Genomic DNA, 10778 nt, shown 5'->3' with positions numbered 1-10778 from the left:
ATATTTCTTTTTTTTATTTTTGAGACAGAGTCTCGCTCTGTCACCGGGCTGGAGTGCAGTGGCCGGCTCTCAGCTCACTGCAAGCTCCGCCTCCCGGGTTTACGCCATTCTCCTGCCTCAGCCTCCCGAGTAGCTGGGACTACAGGCGCCCACGACCTCGCCCAGCTAGTTTTTTTTTTGTATTTTTTTTAGTAGAGACGGGGTTTCACCATGTTAGCCAGGATGGTCTCGGCCTCCCAAAGTACTGGGATTACAGGCTTGAGCCACCGCGCCCGGCCGACATAAAACTCTTCATAGTCAAATTGTTAGGAATGTTAGGAATGTTTTTAAGTGTTTGCTCTTGGTTTTTGTCCTCATCTCATTGTGGACAGTAATGAACACTTTGGGGACCAGCGCTGGTCCGTGGACCATTTTTGAGTAGCGCTGTTTGATCCTATCATAACATCATGCCTAGTGTGCATCCATTCTAGGAACCGCAGGCTTGTCTTCTCAGATAATGTGCATCAGTTCATCTGTGGTATATACCATTTTAGAATACATTTGAAACTTGGCTAGGTCTGACTTTTCTTTTTAAATGTCCTCTAAATCGGTGATGAAAGTAACTAAAGCGTTAAATTCCTTTAAAGGAAAGAGCTGTTAGGGTATTTTAGTAAAGGTAAAATATGTCTCTTTTCATCAAAACCAACGTAAATATGGTTTTATATTAACCAGCAGTTAATATAATCTTACCTGTGCCCCTAGTCAGAAAGATCTGTGTCATCTCTTCCCCCTCTCCCTTGATACCTCAAGCATAGCAGACATTCTGCATTCAAATGGTTTTTTTATATGCCTATTTGAGGAAATCATTTCTATTTCATCTTAATTTGTTTTTGTTCTTTAATGATTCACATGCTTTTTTCCCCGATGCTTTTTTCCCCTGTAGTTCCGGGACTACTGTGCTATCTGCTTAAGATGGGAGTGGCCTGGGTCTCCAAAAGCATTGGAAAAGTGCAATTTAGAAGCAGCTTTCTTTGAAGGTCATTTTTTGAAAGTGCTGTTTGACAGAATGGGAAGAATTCTTGATCAGGTAATACATTTTAAATTACTAATTTTCATATTATTTTGTTGCCATTCACCACAAAATCATCTCAAGTCTTAGTAGATCTTCAGTAAAGTACTTTTATTGTTTTCTTACTTTTCCACTGGGTGACTTTTCATGAAGCTTGATTGCCAACAACTGGCAGATTTCTGATGCATTCTGTATATTAAAAACATTTATTTGGCCTACAGCTGCTACAGCATTGTTTATTTTACTTCTCATGATAGGCCATTGTCTTAATATCCTTAACACATTTTGGAGATGATTAGGAGTGCTTTCCTTTTATGACTTGCTTAGCCTTTTAGTTAGTACATTTAGCACAAATACAGATTCTCAATTTAGAAGACCCTAAATGTCAGTTCAGATTGAATCTTGAACACTCTGGTCTCAATAAAATTACAGAATAGTGTTAGATGAACCTGACTCTTTAGACAAAACTTATAAACGATACTCATTTTCATAACAGAGAGGTGAAGTAAAAAAGCTTAATGTACTCCTTTAAAGGTGGATAAAAATCACCATCAGCTGATAGGTTGCTATGTACATCTTATCTGTTAGGAGAAATAAATTTGGGATTATGGAATCCCTCCTTCCATCTCTCATTGGCTCATAAGCATAGTGATGAGAGAGCTTTGAAATACTTGATCCATTAGAATATAAACCTGAAAGAACACAACTAGCATAGTACTTTCCTCAGTGTAGAAACTGAGTGGACCAATTTGGAATTAATTTTCAATTGTATATTAAAGTACTTGTTCTTTTTTAGCATTTTAGTTAAATATTTATGTGAACATAGGGAATTATAAAAGAAATTCACTAAGTAGGCTATCTTCAACAACCAGAAAGTCAAATAAAGAAATTGTAATCTAAGAAATATTTCACTATGTTAGAGTTTAGTCAGCATTGTTTCTGACAGTAATCTCTATAAGAGACCAGGTCCTTTTTTTTTTTTTTAACCTCTTAATTGCATGTGCTGTATTTCTAGTGTTGCTTCGGTTGGTTGTTTTAAACCTGACAACCAAAGTATACAAATCTGGCTATTAATAGGTATTATGGCCTCACATCATGGCTGTGTAAACCTCTTGGGTAGCCAGGATTCATCAGTTTATTGTGTTTTTTTTGTTTTTTGTTTTTGTTTTTGAGCCAATTTGCTAGATGTAGTTTAAATTTGATTAAGCTAACAAGCAAGAGTTAATAACAATGAGTATCAATACAGTAATGTTTAGAAATTTTGACCGAAAGTATTAAAAAAATTTAAATTTTAAAAAGTAGTTTCTGAATTGGAAGATCCACCCTGAATCTTCAAACTTGAGCACTTTTTCTCTAGTTTGTAGAGTGCTGACACAAAAGGATACATTGAAAGCAGAATATCTGAAATGCTTAAAATACTTTTCAGTTTCACCAGATAGTACTTCATAGCACAGAGCTGATTCATAGACTGTTTCAATCATTCTTCCTGTAACCCTGTATCATAGGCAAGACAGATTTCTAGTATTATTTTACAGATGAGGAATCCTTGGTTTCAGCTATGTGACTTACAGCTAGTAAGCTATGGAGCCCTGCCTGAAACCTTTTATCTTTAAAACTCTTGAGCCCGGTGCACCTTAGTCCCAGCTACTCAGGAGCCTGAGGCAGGAGGATTGCTTGACCCCAGGAGTTCAAGGCTGTAGGGTGCTATGATTGTGCCTAAGGATAGCCACTGCACACTAGGCTAGGCAACATAGTGAGACCCCGTCTCTAAAACAAAATAAAAAACAAAAAAAACCCTTGATGTTCAAAGCCTTTTTGGTAAAAACATGGTATAGTCTGATCTCAGAGATGAAACACGAGTCCTAGGAAGTTAAGCATTTTGGGCCTAGTTTCATTTTCTTTCTTTCCTAAACATTTTTGCTGAGAGTGATACTTGCTTGTAGTTTCTTTTTTTTCTTTCTCTATTTATTCTTTTTTTTTTTTTTGAGACCGAGTCTTGCTCTGTCACCCAGGCTGGAGTGCAGTGGTGTGATCTTGGCTCATTGCCACCTCTTCCTGCCCGGCTCGAGTGATTCTCCTGTCTCAGCTCCCAAGTAGCTGGGATCACAGGCGCACGCCACCATGCCTGGCTAATTTTGTATTTTTAATAGAGACGGGGTTTCACCATATTGGTCAGGCTGGTCTCAAACTCCTGAGCTCAGGTGATCCACCCGCCTCAGCCTCCCAAAGTCCTGGGATTACAGGCATGAACCACCACACCTGACCTCCTTCTTTCTTCTTTTTTCTTTTTCTTTTGTTTTCCTCTTTGCAGGGCATTTTCTTAGTATATATTCCTAGTAGGGTCTAAGTAACCTGACTGAGATTAAAAATTTAATATGAATAATTTGGAAAGTGGCTAATGTCTTCATGCATAATTGAGAAGTTACGGTATCAAGTATTCATAACACTATTGTGTTATCACAATGCTAATTTTTAAAAAAATCATAATACAAACATTTACTATTGTTTGTAATGGTGGTGATTTTAAAAAGATATTAAAATACTAAAGTCCATAGCAGAATGGAAAGAACACTGGGAACATTGTAAGGAGGCCAGATCTTGTCCCTACCCTGAGCGTGATGAGTTTGAATTTGATCAAGTAACTTAGCTACTTGTCACATTTTCTGATTGTTAAAGTGAAGTTGATATTACTTCTTTAACTCAAAGTTTATTATCTCAGAATTTGAGTTCAGTCCAAAAACATGGGCCAAGTCTATGTGGCATGTCAGAGAAATCTGGCTTGCTTTCCTTTCAGGTAAATACTGTATAAAGTATAAAATAAAGGGACCTCCAATAATAGATATAAACACTTAACTACCGACAACCTCCAAAAAGGCCAGCTTGTTTTAAAGTTATTATCAGTAGGAAGTAGAGACCATTTCTGAGTACAGTGAAACAAATTTGTCTTGTTGAAATTTATTTTCATTTTTACTACATTAAGAAATCTGTCAGCCTTACATTTCTTAAGCAACCTATGACCTAGATTTATGTTAAAGTAAACTATAAACCAAAGTAACACCACACAGAAAAAATACAAAGTCTAAATAGTAATATATTTATTTAAAGCCAAACTGTATTGATTTGTTTATTTAAGCATCTGCAGATGGCAAAATTTAGTGACCTGAAAACTTAGCTACCTGCAGTGAAGAGTCATGTACAATTCTGGACTTAAGTCAAATTTTAAATTTTTTTCTACTAAATGCATTCTTTTAAATTATTTTTTTGTAAATGATTCCTTCATACCTAAAACACAATTTATTGTGAATTCATTGTTTATTATGAGTTGAGTCTCAGAGAAGGCTATTCTGTTGCAAATATTATCAAGGGAGGAGGAATGGAGAGAAGTTGGTTAATGAGTACAAAAATACAGTTAGAAGGAATAAGTTCTAGTATTGTAGTACAGTCAGGAAATTAGTTAACAAAAACTTATTGTATATTTCAAAGGAGCTAGAAGAGAACTGTGATGTTCCCAACACAAAGAAAAGATAAATGCTGGAGGTGATGGATGTCCCCGTTACCCTAATTTGGTCATTACATATTACACATTGTGAAATGTATCAAAATATCACATGGACCCCCAAAATAGGTACAATTATGGTACATTAATAAAAAATACCCAAAAGCCCCCAAGTATTACCAAGTAGGAGAATTTGCTCTTAAACTATCCTGTACTGGGAATACATATTTCCTTTCAATTACCTTGCTTACCGCTAGGTTTTGAAAAAAAAAATGACTCAGAGCAGTTTTTGTTCTTTAAAAAAATCCACGTTCATGAATCTAGTAGTAAGTTAGAAAGACTAAAATGGGCCTTACAGCATAGGACTTGAGCGTGTTTATGTGACAAAACATGTACATCGTAGCGTCTGTAGCTGTGGTGATTTTCAAAAGATAGTAAAATGCCGAAGTCTGTAGCAGAACTGGCACGTGTGTGAGCATTCTCCACTGAATGCCAGAGATTGACTTCCTCATTGCTATTCACTGTGATCAAGGCTTTGCAGGTTGTTCAGTGGCTGAGAGTAAAACATTCCGCTGTGCTGGCTGATGCTGCACTTGGTCCTGACTCCCTCTTCCCTCCACTGTGCTGCAGCATCTGTCTCACTCTTGCCACCTGGGTTCTCTGCAGCCTCCTCACTGTGGTTAGTTTTGTTGCAACCAATCCGTTTCCTTTGGCTGCTTAGAAGAAGCAAACTGGAAGGGGTGAGAAGTTTCTGTTGAAAGTTCTGAGCAAGTAGTAGCAACTCTTTGTGTAGAGTGCCTTTTGCTTTGACGTTGACATAACTCTGCAAAGCCCCTTTCCGTGAAGAATAAACAGACAAGTAGAATTCAAGTCAAATCGCAATATTTCATACAAAACAAGTGTGAGGAATGTACACAGATACACAGTTGTTTGGGGAAAGTTAATACTCATGCAAGAAATGAGATGATCCCTCTCTGTAATCACCGTTTTTACACAGTTGTTTGGGGAAAGTTAATACTCATGCAAGAAATGAGATGATCCCTCTCTGTAATCACCGTTTTTAATCTTCTCGTTCACTTTGAGGCATAGAGTCGTCATCAGTTCTATCCCCAAGTACTTTCATTCTGGTGACAAGGTTCTGTGATTTGACTTTCTATGTGTGTTTGGGAATTGCCTGTAGTTGAATAATCTGAGGTGAGGAATATCACTTCTGAAATTACTATATTTAAAAATGTGTAATATCTTCCCTTCTTGGTTTTCGGTCTTATGCTCAATGGGTCCTCTGTAATTAATATTATATATGATACACTGGTGCTTTTTCATGACCCCTTGAACAATTTCATTAATTGAATCAACCTGCATATAATAAACATTCTGACTATGTCACTTATTTGCCTTTATATGTTTATATGCTTTTTAAATCTTTTTAAAAAAGTTTTAGGACTGCAATGTATGTAATTTGAGATGTGAGAGCTAGTTTAGTTGTAGATATTTTCATTGCAGAAAAGCATGCAGAGCGGGAAGGAAGATGGTGGATTCTCCCTTCCTTTTTTTTTTTTTTTTTTTTTGAGACAGAGTTTCGCTCTTGTTGCCCGGGCTGGAGTGCAATGGCATGATCTCAGCTCACTGCAACCTCCATCTCACGGGTTCAAGCAATTCTCCTGCCTCAGCCTCCCAAGTAGCTGGGATTACAGGCATGTGCCACCACGCCCAGCTAATTTTGTATTTTTAATGGAGATGGGGTTTCTCCACATTGGTCAGGCTGGTCTCGAACTCCCAACCTCAGGTGATTCACCTACCTCAGCTTCCCAAAATACTGGGATTACAGGTGTGAGCCACCGCGCCTGACCAGATTCTCCTTTCTTAAAAGGACGAATTGAAATAGTAAATTAAGTGCATAGGTATACATTATTATTAAATGTCTTTCTGTTTTTTACTCCTCCATAGCCATATGATGTAAACTTACAAGTAACCTCGGTGTTATCTAGACTTTCTCTCTTCCCTCATCCACACATCCACGAGTACCTTTTGGATCCTTACGTGAACCTCGCTCCTGGCTGTAGATCTCTCTTCTCTGTAATTGTCAGGGTGAGTTACTAGTTCTGTTATAGTCCCTAGGATTGATAAGTCTGTGCAATTAATATGTTAACATCATTGTATGCAGTTAGTGTCACGTAATGAAAAATATATCTACTGCTTAAAAGTAATTGTTATACATGCTGAATTATTATTTTTAAAATTATTTTTAATAATATGTAACTTTTATTTTAAAGAATTAGGTATGAGTCCTTGGTTAAAGATGATTATATGAGTAGTGAAAGTTTACATTCTTTATTAAATAGTAGGGAATGAAGATTTTTTCTAAAATCCTGAGGTTGTCTATGTAGCTGATTTCGGGAACTGAAATGCCTTGCCTCTGTGATGCAGGTTGTTGGAGACCTTATGCTTCGAATCCAGCGTATTCAAGACTTTACTCCCAAGCTTCTATTAGTCAGAAAGCGATTACTTGGTTTGGAACCTGAAGGCCCTCTGTAAGTTTATGTTTTACATTTTTTTAATCCAAAAATTGCAGTGAACTTAATGATCTGCTGATACATTGAATTGATTTATTGTCTGTTTTTCCCTTACCAGTATTGACCACATCACACTGCTAGAGGGTGTGATCGTGTTAGAAGAGTTCTGTAAGGAGCTGGCGGCAATTGCGTTTGTGAAATATCACGCTTCCTCCACACCATAAATAATATCTTTCAAGTAACTAGGGGAACGGAACTACTGTGTACATTTCATCAAAAAAGACTCAGCTCCACCCAGCCACAAGAGCATAAAAAGCCCTTTTAAACGAAGTATTGCTGTAAACTGGACAGAACCATTAAGAACCTATTGAGTGGACATTCTTGGTAAAATGTTGTATAATGTTGTTTTCATTGGCTTTATCATAATGGTTCTATTATAAAATTGCACACTGTCGAATCCAGGACACAATCAAAGGAACTTCAGGAAATAAGCATTTCTAATGACTGTGTTTGAAAAGCTGCAATATTTCCGATGTCATGACTTGGATGATATTTCTGTTATATTAATATCCTTTTAGGTAGCAAGGCATTTTGACATTCTCTGGGACTCAAATGCTTATATTATTTTGGATTAATAAGTAGCAAAAAAAATCACGAATTTTATAACTTTTTAAGGTCAGAATTCTTATCAAACAAAATATGAAAAAAACTGTAAATGAGAAAAAAATACAATTCAGAAACCATTGAATTAATTATAGAAGATAAAAATGTGTAGAGCACCATTAACTTTCTTCAGCTTTTTTAAGAATAACAATTTAATATGATAAAGAAATTCTTGATTAATATATCTCTATTTTTAAAGAAATGTTCTTTTACTCTTGTGCACATAGCCATGTTAGTGGTTTTCTTCATGTATGGGTCCCAGTTGATTTAAACCGTGTCATTTTCGCAACAATGTTGAATTTATGCTCACCATTGGTAGTGTTTGCTAAAATTGTATTTTTTTTTTAAACTAAGTAAGATGTACTGGGTCGAGAACCTTTTTTCCCCCTCTCTCCCTCTCAGAAAATTGCTTTATAAAATTGCTTTATAATTTGATTTTCTTACTGAAACGCATGGTGGTGTCTAGGTGAGGAACTTGACAGCAATCAAAATGCCAGTGGCTCCTCGATGTTTACATTTTTTTCTAGTTTGTTCAGTCTTTTGTTTTAAATGATTCTAAAGAGATTAAAGAAAACAGACTTTTAAATGTCCTGTTTACATGTTAAAGGATTTGGGGAAATTGGGTATGTATGTGAATGGGTATACATGTAGGAACCTGTAGTTCAGCAAAGCTGCGCTGGGCACAGCATGCTTGTACTTGATGGACAAAATCGTGTTTGCTAGTCCACTTTCTATTTTTCCTTTAAGTGACGCTGATCACTCAAATACTGCTTTTAAGCTATTGTTTGTTTTTATCTGACATGTTAAGCAGCAGCACTTTCCTCTTTATCTTTTCATTTACCGACATTTGGGGGAACAGGCTATCAAAGGCTCCAGCTTGAAGGGAACTCTCACTACCCCCTCTAGGAAGTTATTTTATGTAGCATGTTTGTATATATATGCATTGTGTGGTGTGTGCATAGAGGCTTGTTTTACACCTGTCTGCTCATTTTGTTGTATTAGCTTTTCTGGTTTATTTCATAGTTTGTTTTTGCTATTTATTAAGAACAGTATCAAAGGATTATGAATAGCCTCAGCTCTAGAATGCTTACCACTGTTAAAACAACAAAAAGACTAAGCCTCCAATTTCATGCAAATCTTCGTTAGCTTATTCTAAGAAATTTATTAAGTAAAACAAAGAAAAAACAAAAGTGGGAGATAGTTATTTTGTGCATGATTGTCTTTAAATCATTTTGAATGATGTGAAGGCATTATTCAGTTTGCTGTATTTTTTTAATCACTTCATACAGGGAACACTTCAACATTTCCATTTCTAGATGTAGTAACAGTCTACTTCGATGTACAAGTATTTAAACTAAGGCATTAAGAGATATTAGATATTTCTTAATGTTTTCGTAGTGCTCAATAGGTGTAGTAGCAATGATATTACCTCTGAAACCAAATACTCTTTTATCCTTGATTTCACTATGGGACCTTATAATTACTCCATGAAACCAAGCTCAGAAAAGCTTTAACTCTTGTATGTGTGTATGTGTATGCTGCTTCTGAAAATATAATTTTCCTAAGTTATTGTAATGACTTTAATTTGTAATCAGCTAAGGCTTAAGATTTCATTTGTTTCTCGTCTAAGTTTCTGTTTTTCTTCCCTTCTTTTTTTCTTTTACATTTGTTCAGAGCTAGAGCCAGTACAAGCTCTCACAGTGAGTTCAATTTGTTAGTGAAACATTGTACTGCATCACTAGTCTTTCTTAAACTGTCTGTTGACAGCTGAATATTTGTTACTCAGTACTTGCAAAAACAGTGACTAAAATGCACTATGTTGAGTGGAAAGCACAGTCATAGCAATTGATTGCCATAGCAAGTTCCAAAGTGAATTTCAGCCTTGCTTCACATTTGTATCAATAAGTACGCACATTTTTTGAAACTTTCTAACAGTATAGTCTTTGGGTTTGTTTTTAGTTATGAGCCACATTCTTTACTTAATTTAACTCAGATTTGTCTTAGCCTATTGCCATATAGTACTCACCTTACAACTATGTAACTGTCTCATAACGTATCTGTTTGTGCAATATGGAAGCTGTGAGTGGATTCATAGCTTTTTGGTTTAATTGTACATTATTGTGTGTGTACATATGTATATATGTGTATATATAAGGACCAAAATTCTTAGCTCGCTTACACTGTTGCTAGTGTAAACATTGTTACACTTTATTTTACAGGGCACAAATTATGGAATTACTTCATAAATTCATGGTAATGTTTCCATAAATTATTGCATTAATATACAATTACCATTTAATTATGAAGTCCATCAGTATTGACAAAAGAAGCTACAGTGAAGTGCTAAAACCACATTATATGGTCATTATATTTTGGGTTGTATAGTAAATCAAATGTGCATGTCATTGTGACACTTTATGTGTTAAAACATGGTAGATAATCACATTTCTGGGCCCTGTAAAATAGTGTTACTGTAATACTCTGTTTTGCCTCCTGCCTTGTTTACATTAAACAGGATATTTGGTAAATTTTTTGTATCGAACGTTGTGTAGGTTACTGACAGTGTTACCAACGTCTGGAATTCTTGGTCCATCCGTGGAGAAACTCTTCAGATGGTCATTGTGTACCTACTCTCTCTTCAAAGGAAGTTGTGATCAAGTTCAACTTTTTGTGCTAACAATGCATGCAGGACTAAGAGGGATGATCTAAAAAATAAATAATGTAATTTAAATAAAATGTCTTATGTTTTTGTAAAATTCTACTTGGGAACATTTTATCCAACGATAAATCTCAAACAAGTCTTAACTTTTTGCACCCCCAACACACAAAGGGATATGGCACACCACAATCAGTGGGTCTCTATAGTATTCTAGGAAGAGAACAAAAGCAATATATCTGTTTGTGGAGGAGAGATGTGTAGCTTGAAAATTCCCCCAGGTAAACCTCATAGTAAACCTCATATATTTCCTCCACCTCCCTTCTTAATAATCACTGCACAAAAGGAAGGAATGTTATGCACGTCTCAGAAAAGCAATTTTTTTTTTTTTTTTTTTTTTTT

General features: G+C 35.8%; 1 protein-coding gene across 2 annotated transcripts in view; it reads left to right on the top strand.

Annotated features, from left to right (window-relative positions):
• FHIP2A (FHF complex subunit HOOK interacting protein 2A) overlaps positions 1-10778 on the top strand; it is an 81532-nt gene that overhangs the window by 34859 nt on the left and 35895 nt on the right. The window contains exons 13-16 of one of the 2 annotated variants that reach the window (XM_017892505.1): positions 923-1066; positions 6492-6632; positions 6972-7075; positions 7176-10451. In XM_017892505.1, coding sequence (XP_017747994.1) covers positions 923-1066; positions 6492-6632; positions 6972-7075; positions 7176-7281 — 495 coding nt within the window. In that variant the 3' untranslated portion in view covers positions 7282-10451. Of the gene's footprint in view, positions 1-922; positions 1067-6491; positions 6633-6971; positions 7076-7175; positions 10452-10778 lie in introns of those variants that run through there. The other variant, XM_017892506.1, reaches the window with a different exon arrangement.

Source organism: Rhinopithecus bieti, unplaced genomic scaffold (assembly GCF_001698545.2).
Source record: "Rhinopithecus bieti isolate Rb0 unplaced genomic scaffold, ASM169854v2 scaffold_21201, whole genome shotgun sequence".
Classification (NCBI taxonomy): domain Eukaryota; kingdom Metazoa; phylum Chordata; class Mammalia; order Primates; family Cercopithecidae; genus Rhinopithecus; species Rhinopithecus bieti.
Note: the sequence above shows the minus strand (reverse complement) of the source record. Positions and strands in the feature narration are given on the sequence as shown.